The 17221-nt window shown below is 38.6% G+C and overlaps 1 protein-coding gene across 5 annotated transcripts; it reads right to left on the reverse strand.

The window, feature by feature from the left end:
* Positions 1 to 596: 596 nt before the first annotated feature.
* Positions 597 to 16737, reverse strand: tbcela (tubulin folding cofactor E-like a). Of its 5 annotated transcripts, XM_079354419.1 has the most exons (12): positions 16437 to 16737; positions 15578 to 15693; positions 14503 to 14580; positions 14263 to 14333; positions 12177 to 12356; positions 11427 to 11566; positions 10495 to 10676; positions 9428 to 9684; positions 7944 to 8070; positions 7683 to 7799; positions 6491 to 6602; positions 597 to 5671 (listed from the first exon to the last, which is right to left on the reverse strand). In XM_079354419.1, exons 5-12 carry the CDS (start codon positions 12322 to 12324, stop codon positions 5465 to 5467), a joined length of 1290 nt encoding a protein of 429 aa, XP_079210545.1. In that variant the 5' UTR covers positions 12325 to 12356; positions 14263 to 14333; positions 14503 to 14580; positions 15578 to 15693; positions 16437 to 16737; the 3' UTR covers positions 597 to 5464. The 5 variants fall into 5 exon arrangements, with proteins under 5 accessions (XP_079210545.1, XP_079210544.1, XP_079210542.1 ...); XM_079354418.1 differs by lacking the exon at positions 15578 to 15693; XM_079354416.1 differs by having other exon boundaries at positions 15578 to 16737.
* Between the last annotated feature and the right edge of the window lie 484 nt (positions 16738 to 17221).

A 17221-nucleotide genomic window follows, 5' to 3' on the forward strand; every position in this document is an offset into this window, starting at 1 on the left:
GCTTGAATTTGGGGTCCTTTTCAAACAAATCAGCACTCCACAAGGTTTATGGTTTTAAACAGTGTATCATCCTTTCCTTTGTATGGATGATTTTGACTAAATGAGAGAGACAAGCTGTGAGGTGGTGTTGCCTCCTCTGCATTGCTAGAATATGCTGGAGGACAGTAATTGGCAAAGTATAAGCGTTCGATTAGCTAACTCTGATATTCTTACTCAACCAACCAATAAAGACAGCAACGAAACAACAAGCACTAGCCATTCAAAGACAGAACAGGTTGGGCCTTTGCCAGCCTATGGAAACAAATGTAGCATACTACAATGCTCATCAGAAGGGATTTAGATGTAGGTATATGCCTAATCTGTGTTTACCTTGAACTACACCACTGCCTAAATTCAGCCTTTTCCATTACCAGCTAAAATCTCCTCACAGAAGCTTTAGGAGATCAAGGTGCCAGCACTCAGAGTCATCAATGCTGCATTACAGTGAATGAGTCATAAAATCTAGTGTCACATCCATATCTGTGCCATGAAACACATCCGGGCTACTTTGTAGTTTCATAAGTTGCGGTGAATGAAACAAAGTGTCACACACTGAGGAGGGAGACGGCCTTTTATTACCAGCAAGTGACGCATCCTTTTCTACAAATACAAGAAAGATGACTCACTCTGTTCTATTTAACACATTATATACTGTAATCCTAGAAAATAATTAAGCTGTAATTGCCAGACTGTGAATAGTCCTGTGTAATATATACTGTATGTAATTATGTGAAATGATTAGCTTAAATACTGGTGTACAGGTCTGAGTGGGTGTGAAGTCTGCACATTTAGCACAACCTAAATCTATACTCAAGACAAACAATTGTTTTAAAAAAAGCCTTCTGAGGTCCATGTGAGCCCTGGTACACTAGAGGCAGCTGATGACTCAAGCATTGTGTTTACTGATATATCACCAGAATACATGTGTGCCATTCAAACTGGATCTGCTACCAGATTATGTGTTCAGTATTTTCTTATCAATGGAAATATGGAGCTTTTTAAAAGTATAAATGATCTCCATTCCAGCAGACAAAACCTAAATATAACAGAAGAAGTGTTTACATTTATTTAAACAGGTCATGTTATATTAGAAAATATGAGTAGTATTTGTTTATACAATTTTCAGTCGCTTATTTGCTCAATTGCTTCTTATATATTATGAAAATACTGCACTGGATTTGAGGAAAAAAGGAGGTAATTGTCTGTGACTTTAAAAGAAAAATCAACCCTCAGGAGGCTTTTTTGACAGCTTAAATGAAAGATTTCCTTCATTTACTGGAACAACAACGTCTATTTCCAATTCAGAGTTAGGTGATAAGGTTGATAACACTGTAAATGAAGTATGCAATCAAGTATCCTGCAAACAGACAGCCTGGCTCAATGGAACAAAAACAAACAAATATCATCTCTAAAACTCAACACTTCATGTAAAAAGAAGTACATGAGTCTTCATTCAAGACGAGGCTTTAAAAAAAAATCTTTCAGGAGCTCTACAAGTCTGACTGTTAGCTGTGATAATAAGCAACATCATGAAAAACACTCCTCAAACCAAATTTAATAAATCATGGATGTAGTCTCCGTGATGTCAATCATTAGTTTCTGAAAAGGCATTATGAAGCTAGACGACTGCGGTCGCCATATTAGAAATGCTGTCACAACCAATCTTTCTATCAATCAGACAGAGGTGGATTTGAGGCGTGCCGTTCGTTGACTTGCAAACAGCTACATCACGCCCACCTGACCCTGATATCAGGGTAAGCCAAATGATTTAGTCTTAAAATAATCAAAAAAGGACGAGTTACAAAAAATCACATGGAGAGTTTTCACCAAGGTTGCCCCTTGGTGTGAATTCAAGTTAACAATATAATCATCAATGCCCTGAAATGTTGAAAGATTTTCCTGTCAGATCACTGTCAGAGCACACATAACAGAATGAAAAACACACCAATACAATAAATAGATAAACAAAGACATGTCCTCACTTGACACTGATCAGTAAATACACAAACAATAATGACTTTGAGCGTTGGTGCCAGCACTGCACTGCTGCTGTCTATGGCTGCGGTTTATGCTACGCTAACATTTATCTTGTTTCATCTACCCTGCTGTGTGTCATTGCTACACCTTCACTTCGTCTTTTTATGTCAGACCTTCCAATATTCAAGTATAGCAGTAGTGTCCTCATGTAAACAGTGGTAGATTATAGTAAGTAGAGAAGTACAGATAAAGCAATAAATAATTTAAAACATACAATGAACATAAAACAATAGGATGGAACAGCATTGTGTATATGACAAATAACATTTGATAGACAACTACATTTTAAGCAAGTGAAGGAGCCATCATAAACTATATTGTTTATAGGTTTTTTTTTTATCACGCTCCCTTCATGTCAAAAAGTATTTCAATTGTCTGATAAGGCAGACTGGAAATCGAGGAAGTCACTCCTTGATATTTTGATGTTCACAATGAGCCTGTCTCTTGGTTACAATATTCTGTGGGTGTGTGGGTGGGCATGTGTATGTGTCACTTATTATTTGACAAAATGCTTCTCCTGAAAGAATACTAGAAGTAAATCATTGACACACTACTGTACCAGGGCTAATGAATGACATGCTCACACTCACAGATTGTCGAGCACGACCTGAGTGCTAACACTGGACCAGTTTCCAAGCCTAACACAGTTGAAACAGATAAACTTTTAACATGAGTCTGTTCCTGCTCGAGGTTTCTACCTGGTAAAGGCATTTTGTCCTTACCACTATTAGTTCTCATGATTAATGTTTGTCCTTTGTAAATAACATAACAGGGAGAAAACCTGCTCTGTTCTGAGTTAACATTTGTTATGAATTGGTGCGATAGAAATAAACAGAACTATTGATTGAAATTGGGATGGAACATTGAAAATTGTGAATAAAGTTATTTTGATTACTCCCACAGATGGGAGGTAAAGTCAGATCTACGTTCATTACAGTGGTTAAATATACACGGCTCAAATACAATCATTGTCAAAAATGCTCTCGCTGAACTATTTGGTCGACATTGAAGCTTTTTTTCAGTGCAGGAGTTGGCAAACAAATGTGTGTGTATGTATGACTTCCACACAGCCTCAACTGGAGGAACTGCAGGTGTTTGCACGTATTGGCTTCATTTTTATGGTTTTGATTGAGAGCCCACTAACTGTGGATTTTACATACTGTACGTTTAAAAATCTACACATCACCATCATCACAATATATGGCCAGACTAAGGGCCAGCAGGGGGCAAATTAATTACTGTAGTCGCAAAGACAAGTCTGTATAAGTCAACCTTCTTCTCAGCTTATGTGTAATAACATTTTCTTCATGTTTTCAACCACTTCTTTAACATCTTCTAATGTGCAGTAAGATTTCAGTTTGCCAGTTAAGATCTCATTGAGAGTTAAACAGAAAATAAAGCAGGGGACGCTTCATGGCTTCCTTATGATTAACAAAATGCTATCACAGCACTACAAATGTCTCCTTCAGCTTACCGTAGGACTGAACGTCACTTTATGACAGCTTTCTTTTTTCAACCACAATATGTTTTTGTCAAATCTGTCTATCTCTTGAATCCACCAGCATACACATAAAAATCACAGTCAACATTCAATAATAAATAGAGTCTGACCAATTAGGTATCCTGTACCACTTTTTTTTTTAGAAATTGTAAATAGAGATTCAACCTGGCCTTGCCAGGCCTCAGCTCCTGTCTAGACACGAAACTAGACTCAAAAAGCAGCAATAAACTCGAGCCAGATAAAGTCTATGAAAAATGCAAAGTAACAAAGCTATGTGCAACTCTGGCTAATGTTATGAACCCAGACAGTACATTCTTTGGTTTTTACACATATCTGAAAGTTCATAAATATGCAGGTTGTGATTGGCTAATAAATAATCAAAAATGGTCTCGTGGTCAAACTATGTGACTAACAGGAGGCAAACACATCTTTTTGGTTTTGGTCTGAAATACGATTAAAACAGTTGAAACATGCTTGAACTACTGCCAAGAATATGCAAACAACTTTCCCTCCTGTTTAGCTGGTGACATCAATTCACCTTTAATTTCTTCTCTAAGATGACCCAAGCTTTGAGTGAGAACTTTAAGAAATGCAATTCAAGTGAACGTCTTTGTGAGGCAAAAGTAATTAACTACGAAAACCGCATCTTTAAAGGTATCATTTTCAACAGTTAATAAACACAAATAGTTTTTTAAGAGTATTTGTGATAGTCTTCTAGGGGCAAATTTCACTCCAAAGGTCTGATTAGCTGTTTGTTTTTTAGTTGGCATTACGGCCTCGATCCAGAGAGAACTTTTTTAACAGTGAAACTGAAATGACATTTTTAAAGTCTGGCCTCAAAATGAACTGGAAGTCTCCCTTATTCTCCGAGCTCTTCATCTTAATGTGGACAGAGCTGATGTCCGTCAGCGTGCGAGTGCATCTCTGTGCAGAGTTAAGATGCAGATCGCTTCTCTCCACATGCAGACACAAAAAAACATGAGCCAACTACACAGAGCAGAACAACATTTTGAGTATTTTTTGCGCCTGGATATCATGAGAGCGATATGCTTTGTGAATCAGACTTTGTGATGGAGCAGATCGTGGGAGCAAATGATGCATGATTTTTTTGAGCTATTAGGGGATGCAATCTATTCTCTGATCTTAGCGAAATCCCTCCTCGTTGTCCTTATTGGCTGTTGGAGAGATAGCTAATATTATGACTCTTTTCTAAACAATGTCAGTGTGATGTATCTTCTTTTAACTTTCACTTTCTTTCTAATCATCCTCAGAAGTTTGAAAAAAAGAAGAAAAAGAAAAAAACCCTCTTAACAATGGAACAAACCTACAAAAGTGTCATTGCTGCCCTCTACAGTTACTGTTTTAGGCAATATTTTTCCTTCAACAAAAACTACTCTTCCTGATATTGTGCCCACTTCAGAGGTGGAGATGAGTGCAGCAGGGTAGCTTTTGCGACAAGTGAGCAAGCCGGTGGTAAATGTTGTGTTCTTAAAGACAGAGCTGCTCGGGCGGTACAGCGGGGCTGTCCCCTCACTCCAGTTAAGCTTCGAGCAGATTAGAAGTTGCTCTCTCGGCCTCTTCTTCAGTCGGACAGACTGACTCCTATAGATTCCTCTTAAATAAAGCTCAAATAAATTAGGATACAATTCTCTTCAGACTGGCTGCATTTCCAGTCAGGCCCTCCTTGCAGCTCACTGTAGCCCTCTGTGGAGTCTTCTGATGTTTTCCACATCAATTTCTTCTTTAAGCTCTTACACATAGGCCGCTGATCGTTTTTCCATATACTTTTTCCAGTGATTTTGTGATTTCAGGTAACCAATCGACAACTAATCCAACTAATTGATCAGTCAGTGAGTCTCTCCTCTCAGACAGTTTGATTCCAGTCGTTTACTTGGTCTTGGGCACCACCAGAATTTCATCTCCATCCTGAATGCTGTAGGAGTGGAGACCCCGCGTGTTATATCTCATCTCTTCAGGGCCGAAGGCGCTGAACTTGTCGATGTAATAGAGCCTCATGCTGTTGGTGGAAAGCTGCACGACGGTCGTCAGCTGCTTCTTCAGCTCAGCTACCGTCTGGTCCAGACGGATGTTCAGCTGAATAAAAGAAAATAAAGAAAAGAGCCATGCTTTATATAAACAATAAAAAGTTGTTCACAAAAAAAAGATCCATGTTTTATAACACTCAAGCTGTACTGTAACTTTTAAAAACTACTGTTGCTGTGCACGAGTGAGTGCAAATGTCTGATTGCATGTTGTGGTGACATTAACACAGAAACAGGAGCCATGACAGAGGACTCCTCCACCATCTCCTCTGCCAGGCAGTCCTTTAATCGAAACTGAACAAGGTATTTCAAGTTGTAAAATTGGGTCTGACACAGATAACTAATCAAGCTTTAAGTGGACATGCATATCCATACATGTCATTTTACTGTAAATCCTGTGAATGGACAAAGGATGCGTTGGTTGATTTATTTGCGTGTAGTGACAGTATTATTGCTTGAAACATACATATCTATTTTCATACATAAAAAAGCAAGGTTTCTAATAAATGTCCAGATAATGTCAGGACCTGAAACTGTCGATCACATGTCTGGAGTTCATTTTCCTACAAGGCTTCTAATAGGACTAAAATATTTTGGAGTGTAGTGTACAATAATTTATTTTATTTATGCTCAAAACTGCTTATATGTTACAGAAATGTGACAGTGTGAACACATTTGAGCCTCAGATATCCTCTTGCTTTGTCCGGTCAGGTTAAATTAAATGTTTATGTTGATGTTCTTTGTACATGATAGTGAAATCTGTAATTGCATTTACTGTATAAACAGCTTAACGAGTCTTTTATTTCACTTATTAAAGCCTGTAATTACTCTAAGTCAGAGCAGGGGGCAGTGTGGGCATAACTTAACAAACCTGTTGTACTTTTTCCTCACAGTGAACCTCCACCTGGGCACGGCATCGAGGTCTGAGGTCAATCTCAGCGAGTGGTTCCAGTTTCCCATACTTAGTCACCAGAGAGTGGTATCTAAAGCAGAAGGAGCAGCCAAGACACGAGTACATGAAAGAAATGTTCATTGCATTTCAGCTGTGTTTAGACCAAGAGCAAATTGATGTTCAGCACACTTTCCATGTGGGACTTGACTTCAGAATTGTGTTTGTAAGTGTTAATTCAACACATCCCTTAAATATCTAACCCTCTATATTCTGTGTAAACCGTCATTTGAAAGGGACACTTTAATTATTATCTAATTTTGTCTTGTACATATTAGTTTTTATTACCTGTTTTTATTTTTAGCTACTTGTTATTAATTAATGTTTACATTGTACGGAGAGAGCACAGTCTACCGAAGTTACATTCCTTATGTATTAAACATACCTGGCGAATAAAGCTACATTTCAGTGCTTTCTCCAGAAACTTCTTGGATTAATCTTCCCTTCAGTTCAAATGACTTTCAGCAGAATAGTGCAGAATGTGTTCTATTTTCAGCAAATAATCTATACCAGGATTTCATGGACAACTAACGGCTCACCATGTCAGCTGCGAGGACCTTTACATCTGTCACTACATCCGCTGAAATTCAGCATAAAAGCATTGTGTGAACACGAGTGTAGCCTCATCCCAGAAAAAAAACAACTGATTCATGTTTTTAATTTGAAAAAACACACCTAATGCATTCTGGGTGCCACATATCCAACATGGGCACACTGCTCAGAAACTCTCCGTACCTCTGCTAAACATTCTGCTAAATGACCAGCTGAATTCACTTTTCACCAAAATATAGGCAAATTCAATGATGCACTTCTTGAGCAAAATCAGGCTGTTTCCAATTACAGGTTCCAAAGCCTGATAAAGTATTCCCTGCCTTATCAGATAATTGACTCTAAATGGAACCATGATTAACAAAATGAATGTCATGATGTGTTGAAGAAGACTTGAATTCAAGCGGCAACCTCGAGGTTGACATTTTAATATCGCTCTGTATGTGGCCAGTTTGTTGTACTTCCGCCTCGGCCCCTTTTTAAGGCCTGAGGTTAACCCTTAGTGAAGTCAGCATTTCCAATATGGTGACTGACATCATTATTGTGGGCTTCGTGTGCTCACTACCTGTCGGGTAGCTCCTCTTCAGGGTAGTGGAAGTAGTAACGGATGAAGAATCTCTCTGCATCTTCTCTCTCATTATCCGTCACAACACTGCCATTGAGCAAAGATATAGCAGGGAGCCTGTGGGGGAACACATACACTGTTTAATGCAGTATAGCAGCAGGTAATTATGACAGCTCTTCACAAGCGTTGAAAGACAATGAACACGTCTTTTTAAAAATGATTTAGGTAGCCATTCTCTCTGATGTCATCGCAGCGACTCACTGTGCTATCATGAGGCTCCGTCGCTCTACATTGGTGTAAGTCTGCAGTAAGGGAATGCCCTGCAGCCGCACCTCATCCAATCTTGGAAAGAAGTTCAGCTTCTCGATGTCATCCCATTGGCTGAGACCTGAAACCAAACGCAAACACATCATATTACGAACAGTTAAGACAAAGGGTCTGTGACAGTTTTAGAAGGAGGCATACGTTGTGTGTAAAAAGCACCCCAAACATTTACGCTCCTTTAAAGGCCCTCAGCTTGTATTGACGAGTGACGCTTATCAACACTATTTATATAGCAGCCATTCTCCCTGACATCACACTGAGTGGGTAGGACGTGTTATTGAGCCCGGGTCTGCTGAAGATTTCTGCCTGTTAAAGGGAAGTTTTTTCTTGCCATGCTATGACCGATTAAGCTGGGCTCTTGTAATATAGCCATAAATAAGGTCCTTTACCTGCTTTTTGTAAAGTGTTTTGAGATAACACCTGTTATGAATTGATTGATTGATTGATTGATTGATATTGCTGAGATGGACATAAACATTTCAGTGTGGGTCTTACATAGGATTTTGAAAAGAATTGTCCTTTGGGTTGAAAAAAAGTTCAAGGCTTAACATCTCTTTTTTTTTACAAACTGAACTGAATGATCACTTTATGAAGAGAAACAGCCATTTTTTAACAGTAAATAATATTGAATAGTCTTAAAGGCTTTGATTCAATGCCTCACAGTAAATATGTTTTTCTGTTCCACAGGTGAAGAGGACACGAAGAAGCGATCGAGAGAAGATACTTGAACACATCTTTAGGTATTGCTTTTGTCCCCTTCACTCCCAACAGAGCTCTAAAAATAGGACAACCACGAATACTCCTTAAAATAGAAACATTTCCTGAGATAAAAGCTGACGCAAGGAAGGAAACTGTCGCGAGTCTCTACAAATAACACAAAGCTGTGAGGATACAGCGACATCTTTGCTTGTGCTAATTTTACCAGGCGTTTTTAAATCATTGCAGGCGGATGCTGATACTGTTATTCTTGAAGTACCGAAAGAATAAAGTGCAACAAAAAAACATTTACATCCCCCCCAAAAAAAACATTACACTGTACTATAACAACCGATTTTTGATTTTTTTGTATATGCCAGATTGCCTTTTTTATATTTAGCTAAACAGGAGAAAATGCACACAAATGACAACAAAGTTGAGTCTTATTAAGTATCTACCAAATTAGGGCAGAATAGAGAGAGAATATTAACACACAGACTGACGTTTGTTTTCATTGATTGTAATCATTAATAATACTGTGGAAGCAGCGATATGTAAATGGACATGAGCTTGTATACATTTGAGTTGTCAGAGGACTAGACAAGCACTATACAAACTCAAGTCCACTTATATACACATACACATGTGCTTTTTACACCGCAGGTTCATTCACACCCTGATGGCAGAGGCTGTTATGTAAAGTGAACACATTCATATTAACTGACCTGAGTTATTCAGGTTCATGCAGCGTAGTTTGGGAAAGAGTCGTTGAAGTATATCTTTGTTGTCCTGAATAGAGGTCAGGTTGTTGTTGGCCATGATCAGAGTTTCCAGGCTGGGGAACATGGAGCCAAATTTGCGGACTTCGGTCCAGTCCTTGAGGCTGTTGTCGGTGATGTGTAGCAGCCGCAGGGTGGGGCAGACCACGCTTGAGACACTCACACTACTGTACTCATTAAGGCACAGAAACAACTCCTCCAATCTGCAGAAATTCAGAAAATCGTAGAATTATTTCAGGGGTTTCCACAAACAGCCAGTGGGTGGACCATTTGGCAGTAAAAGATGGTTTCAGGCAAATTAATCCCATTTTTCATCATATTCATCATCATTTATAATGACATACTTCTTTTTGATAGGTAAATTCTTAAAAGGTTTTAAATTACTTCAAATTACAAATAGGCCTCTCATCAGGGCTGTTTCTGGCCTGTCAAATAGTGAGTTCTTTGGGAAAGTATAAGGCAACCTAGACTGGACTGGAATTTCACAACAGGGTTCTTCGGTAGCCGAGCAGATGCTTTTTCTAACCTAACCAAAATGCTTTATGCTGTGATTTTTTTTAACAGTACAGCGTACTTTTTAAAAAATAAATATCTTATCTACAAGCGAGTTAGATCACGTTGAGCAAACGACCCTTAGCTTCCATGCCTGCACTCGGGCCAGTTTCTTTTTGAAGAGGCCAGTAACTCATCGAACCTCACCTAAAAAACACAAAACTATCCCTTTAATACCTGAACAAAAAAATAAACCAACCTTACAGAAAAGCCAAACAAAATCTTTCAGATGAGATTTCAGTTGACTCATTTTTTAACTAAATGCACTTTTTAGTAAACTCCTCAAACAGTTTAAACAACCTTTAGAAACTCTGACGGAAGCTGTCTGTGAGATGAAAACCAGGATGACCATCTCTGCATTACTTTGCACATATTAGTCAAACACTGAAGTCTGTAAACAGCAAAAGCAACACCAGCAGCATGCAGAAGAACAGAGAAGCATTGATCAACTTTTCTCTTACTCAGGTATCTCCCTGGCGAGCAGCAGCACAGTGTCCCAGGACACCTGAGTGTTGTTGAGTACGAGGCGTCGCACCCGAGAAAAGGCTTCAGCGCACCGCGGCTCGAGTGCAATTCCTGCCAGGGGGTTGGAGCTCAAGTTCAGAAAATCCAGGTTGGGGATGTTTGAGACAATTTTACCGATCTGAAAATGAAGAATGGATATTTTAATTTTGTTCTGTTATAATTTCATAAACCTGTGTTCATATGTTTCCCTTAATATTAACGGTCAATGATTTTTACCTACAAGTTATATCCCATTCTTTACACAACAGCTAACCCTGACATTCGACCACTTTCCAGCTTACGCTAGCTTACTGGCTGTTAAAGGAGAACAGTCTTCTGCTCTAAAGTCACCTGGCTGCTGTAGTTAGCCCTCGTCAATAACAACTAATCAACAACCAAACCAGGGAGGAGCTAATATAAAGAGATATTAGAGGGTAAGCCCTGGTCTGTTAAGGCTTAAGTCAGAGTGTATGTGTCCCAAAGCTGGCTCTCATTTCACCTGGCCAGATCATTATGGTAACTGACTCTATGTGCAGGCGTCCAGGGTTAAATCAGCTGTTAAGTGTTATTTATATCATTCAGATATGTCAACATTTCCTCACCATGCCAGGTTTTGTCTTGGCAGCTTACTGATCGGAGGACTGGGTAAGTTGGACTCACTTTGTGGTACAACCTTCAGATTGCAGTTGCAAATAAAGGATTTATCAACATTTCATCAAATACATCTCTGTGTGGGACGAATAATGGCGCATAAGAATGTGATAACTTTTGGCAGGTTTTAAATTCCCAAGATAGCTTTCAGACAGACATATTCATTGTTTGTTTGACAACAAGTCCAATAGGAAATGAAAAGCCTTATTTTTTAATCAGAGTGAACTTGAGGCCGCACCTCGTGCCAGTCCTGCAGTTTGTTGTGAGACAGGTCCAGCTCCATGACGTGGGCACAGAAAGCAGCAATTTCAGCCCGATCTCCGGCCCTGCTGATCCCACAGCTGTTCAACACGAGCACACTTGGCAGGTTCAGGCGGTCTGTAGGTGACAGGAAAGAGAGAGGTTTATTGGAAACACTGTAAAAGACAATGTGTGTGCTTTAAAACAAATGTATTCCTGCAATCAGCAGAACCCTGTCACAGTACTTGTTAATGCTTTGGCCACATACACAGACCGCTCAGAGGATGTGCCTCTGATTACTTGTAGCATGTATACCTGCAACGCACACGGTGAAGTGTTGTCTGAGCAACAAGCAGCTCAAGTTGGTGAGCTTTGATTTGATTAGAGCAAGTAACATTCATGGAGCTGCTCATGTAGCTGAAACGTTACTTTCAATATCGTAGGAAATGTTCTGATGCAACACTATAACCTCTTCTCTGTCCTCCTTCCTCCTCCTACTTCATGTGAGTTTTGTAGCTGCTGTCAGAAGCCTGAACCCAGTGTGTGATCAAAGCAGAAGGGTCGAGATTTGAATTCAGAAAATGACTAAATGACATAAATTATCCAAAGTATAATTTTTTGAGTGGATTTAAAATCACAGTTCATTCCATAATTTTTTTTCTGCAATGCCAGTTCTTTCCATTATCGCTCTGCCCTGATCTTACTCTCTTACTTACTCTGATCTCATCCTCTTTTTCCTCCAGCTCACCTTTCATGGGTGATCCTTGAGGACCTGCTGTGGGCACCACCACCACGCCCATGCCAGGCCCTCTGCGGCACGGGAAGTTCTCTGGGCTGTACTTTTCACTCATCACCTCCACAAAGGTACGGCCATCCATGTCCTCTGGTGGCTCCATGGTTCCGGCCCGCTGGGCTGACCCTGCCTCGGCTTGTCCACAGTGAGGGGAAGAGGCAGACATCCACCGTCATAAGTCGTTTGCTTATACTGCGTGTGGGCCCTGTTTTAACCTCCCTATTCAATTTCTGACGTTGTCCTGTATTAGCCCAGGAGGGAGTTTAATGAAATATCTTTTCAAGCTACCATTTTAAAGTAAAAAAGGATGGCTTATTTTAAATATATTTGCTGAGAAAAAAGAAAAACAAAGGCTTTTTTTCCAGCTTGCTGTAGATTGTCTGAGTCCTCTGCCTTAGCGGCAGATACAGGCAATAAACATTACTGGCAGCTTCCACAGGATCTGTTTGCACTGCGCATTGCAGAGCATATCGCTCCCTCTCGAGTCAATTCTTGTGTTTCCACTGCAGGTGCCGTGGGGTGCCTCAGGGCCATGCCAGTAGACTTTGTTGAACCTCATGTTGCAGATATTAAGCTTGTTTTCCAAAGCAGAGCCCAGTTGAAAATGTTCAAAAGGTTGTGTCCTGTTTTGTAGAATTAGCGCCCAATTTATTTCCGTTCTCATTTCACCATGCAGACATGATCATTTATTTCCCATTAGAGCATATTTTATTTCAATCATTCCACTTTTCTCTGGCCTAGTTTGTATATATATTAGGCTTCTATAGGGAGTCACACGAATGGTCTGCTCTGATAAACGACTGAATTCCTCTTTAAGAGCAGGACGTGTGATAGTGGGAGCAAGGAGGGACACAAGGAGGTGTTCTCAGCTCTTATCAGCAAACCACAGACACTGTCCCATTTACATCTTCCTGAATTTACCCCGAAGGGAGACACACACGCACACACAATCTGATCTCCATGCTGAAATTATGAAAACAAAACACAGAGTGAAGAATGTCCTTTTGACCCGAGCTATCACTTACTGTACAAATCTATAATTAAAATGAAGAGCATACGTGTGCTTTTTAAAATGCCCTGTGGGCAGAGCCGCTGTCGAATCTGCGGCAGAAAAAGCATTAATTATGGAGGGATTTTTTTTTTTAAATGAAAAGAAAAAAAAAAAAAGATCCAGTTACAACGTCTTCTTTTGTGAGACAGGGCTGCAGTATGTTAATGTATCAAGAGAAATGTGTTACTCTTCACTGATACAGATGGATAAGGATAAACTTTATTGATCCCCCAATGAGGGAAATTTGGTTACAGCAGCTCCAAAAAGAAAGGAAAACAGGGAATATAAACAGCATCGATAGCAAAAAAGTTTAAAAAACAGCTTTGAGCAAGTTTTAATCAATTAAAGGGAGAAAAAAATCTAATAGAATGAAATAATACTAGGAAATAGAATAGATAATTATTTGTTGTGAGGCCTCTTATATTTTTACACACAGAACCAAAACAACACGTATTTCAGTGTTTTTAAAAAAATGATTCTCTAATCTCCAAGTTAAAAACAAATATTTACTGTAGATTACAGAAAAAAACTGAAAGAATGATTTAATAAGTGGATTACAGAGAGAACAACAACAGACTATTTATTTAGGCATGAATACTGAAATTAGATGTAACTTACAGTTATGTAGAGGGCAAAATAGAGTATTAGCAAAAAAAGGTTGTCATTTTTAGCCGGGGGAAAAGGGACATGGCAAGACATTTGATTTATATATATATTTAAGTTACTGTAAAAGCAGTTTGTAAGTATTTTTAATTTGACACACTATCTACAGCCCTGCTTTTCTATTCACTTGTGTTTCAGTAAGGGGCAGGAAAAACAAGATTTTTCTCCCCCCAGCTCCTTCCTTCCTCAATATTTACACTATGGTTCCTTCCAAAGCATGGGGTGTGAAAACATTGTGAATAAGTTTTCTTTTATGATAAACTGTGAACATTTCCACGAGTGGAACAAAGACAAATAAACGAAAACAAATGGCAGAAATCTTCTCACCTGAAGAGACGCCTCCCTCGATCCGACTACTCTCACAGCTCACTGTCTTTGACTCTGTTAGGACTGTTGGCCTGTCAGAGCAATCAGAAGCAGTTTGATTAATGTTACATCCACTCACCAATGTACATATGCATTCATTTTGTGTGCAGCCAAAAGAAAATGTCATTTTTATAGAAATAATAAATCTGTCTATAATAAAGATGAAAGTCAAGGCCTTGTGCATCGTCAGTGGTGTCTTACTCCAGAGTGGCTGCTCAGGCTGACAGATGTCTGCAGAAGAAATGCTGGCCCCTCTTTGATCAGACGTCGGGATGTGATCTGGACAGGCCAGAGAAAGGGAGGAGGACTTGGGGGGCTGTCACCACATGACACGTAAGTGCAAACAAGGTCAAAGATCACTGCTTGCCTTGTTATTTATTTACCACTATCAATAAAATTAGAACAACATGGAATCACATTCAGATTTTTAGAGAGGTGCTACCTCTGAACGGTCACAGAATGAAACACAGATCTCAATATGCATCACTTAAACTTAGGAATAAAACATTGTTCAGCAAAAAAAACTTTAAAAGTAGTAATAACTCACTATTTATATCACCTAGCACTTTTCCACACAAGGCAAAAAGTGAGTCAGTTGAACCAAATTTCTGAGAGAATTCTGACTATTAATACATCTTTGCTTTTCATATAATTTAACATCTTATCATGTAGTGTTTTTGATGGCAATCTATCAAATCAGAGTAGTTTTCAAATTTGACATTATTGACAATGACAAAATGACAATAAGCAACGAGTGTAGTCTGAGAGGAAAGTCTGTTGGATAAAAATGATCGACACATCTGTAAACAAACCCAATCTAAAATGTATTTTTCAACCAAAATAATTGATGAGTTGTGTTAAAAGGTATAGCCGGCCTGTTGCAATTCTTTGTCTGTCAAAAATAAATCCTTTTTGATGTTGACACAAAGTGTTTTAAGCTGGTAAAGGAGTGACATCACTAAAGTGACAGAATTTTGAATAGACTCTGGCTTGTTCTCTTAAGTAACCCCCTGTGTAAAGAAATACCCCTTTAAAGTTTGGACATCGTATTGTTCTTTATAATAAGCATGAGCCTTTTTTTTTTAAATTCGTAATATTTTAAAAGAAACTAAATGTATATGTGGTTTACTTGGTAGAGTAAGACAAGTACATTTGGGGAAAGTGCACCTTGTAACAGACCAACTCATTTAATAAAAGTTGACTTCTCAACACAGTTGTTTATCAGTATTAAATGCACAGCGACCTGATACATAACTCTAAGTGACTCTTAAAATACCTTAAATTATGTTGTCACTTCATGCATGGGTCCATACCATGTCCATACATCGCAGTCACCTCTAAAGTGATAGGTTGTTAAAAGAAATGTTGCTTCTCCTTGTGTTGCCAATCGCCCTTGAAAATAAAGACGTTTTAGATGTAAGCACTTATAAGCACATGTACACATCTAGAAGAGAAAAAAACGTGATGTTCTGCGATACAGCAAGACGATATTATTAATACGGCAGATTCCTTTTTAAAAAATCAATAGTTAATAAAACAGAACTACGACTTTTCTATATTAATTCCTATCAAAAGCTCCCATCAATTCACGTCATAATGAAGAAAACTGGAAGATCCAACAACAGGCAAACAGATTGTAAAAGTTGATATTTCATTGCCATTAATTAAAATTATTTTCGGGAATTGACACCGAACTACTCATGTAATATTGGAAAATACAAATAAGGTCTGACATTGATGTTGTTACGATAAAAATAGCCTGATGAGGAAAACATAAGAAATGATTGACACATTTTTAAACGGAGTCTGGCTTGTTTAGTTTTTTTTAGGGTACAAAGCTTACCCTGCACACACAGTACAAAAAATGGATTTTGCATTATATTTAAGGCTTAAGAAATTCACACTTTAGTTGTAAATACAAATTGCAAACTGAAGGTTGTTGACAGCCCAGCAGCAGAGTCCTGTCCAGACCTGGTCCAGACTCGCAGTCTGACCCCGGCAGCAGCAGCAGCTCGATGGAGATGGATTACAGATGGCAGCGGTTAAAATGCACTTTCAATGAACACAAGGTAAAGCCAGAATATCCAGAGACCGTGTCAAAAACAGAGTACAAAGAAAGCCGTGGTTCTACATACCTTTAATGTCTACTTTGTATTTTCCGTGTTGATGACAACAAACCAGCTGTCATTTTGCTCTCCAGTACATCCCGGAAGTGACGTAACGTGTCAGGAGAAAATGATTTTCATTTTCTGTCAAATTTTCAACTTAATTTCACAACATGTTTGTGTGTGTGTATTTGTGCTTGTTGGTGTCGGTTTTATGTGGATGCCAAATTAAAAAATAAAACGGAGGTACCCACTGACAAAATGATGATGTCATTGTGTTGCTGCTGATAATGATATTTATCCTGTCCTCTTCAAGGGGGACACATATTCAGAGACAGACTGGGAACTGTTGGCTTTTACCTATCTGTCTATACTGTCTCACAAACAAAAGAAAAATAAATTCACTTCAAACCTCTTCATGAAAGATCCTGTCAAATCCTTAATCAGGATAGCATTATGGATGTGGATTTAAAAACAGAATTAAAAACACTAAACCATTGCTTGTACACTAAAAGTGTAATTTTGATTTGTTGACTTTATCCATTGATTTTGTTTATACTTATTTGTGGGATTTTAAACTGAAATTGTTATTGTTTGTTTATTGCAAAAAGAAAAAGATAATTTAAAAAATTATATTTATCTCATCCTGCCTCATATAACTGTAGTGTTCCTTCTACCTAGTTTGCAGATATTTCCTGTTTATTAGATTGAAAGACTAGCACAAGGTGACTAGAGGTGGAAAGGTCAGCAGACCAGCAGAATGGGAATGGATATTAATGGAAAAGTTGTCCTTTTCTTCAAGATTTTGTAAAAAA

This window comes from Symphodus melops (genome assembly GCF_947650265.1).
Source record: "Symphodus melops genome assembly, chromosome: 10".
In the NCBI taxonomy this organism is placed as follows: domain Eukaryota; kingdom Metazoa; phylum Chordata; class Actinopteri; order Labriformes; family Labridae; genus Symphodus; species Symphodus melops.

Excerpts from the sequence above, each read along its gene's own strand:
- tbcela (XM_079354420.1), bottom strand. The coding sequence starts at position 12,324 with ATGGAGCCACCAGAGGACATGGATGGCCGTACCTTTGTGGAGGTGATG. Across the intron at positions 10,677-11,426 it reads AACTGCAGGACTGGCACGAG|ATCGGTAAAATTGTCTCAAA; the intron begins GTGCGGCCTCAA and ends CTTCATTTTCAG. Across the intron at positions 6,603-7,682 it reads GAAGAGGAGCTACCCGACAG|ATACCACTCTCTGGTGACTA; the intron begins GTAGTGAGCACA and ends CTTCTGCTTTAG.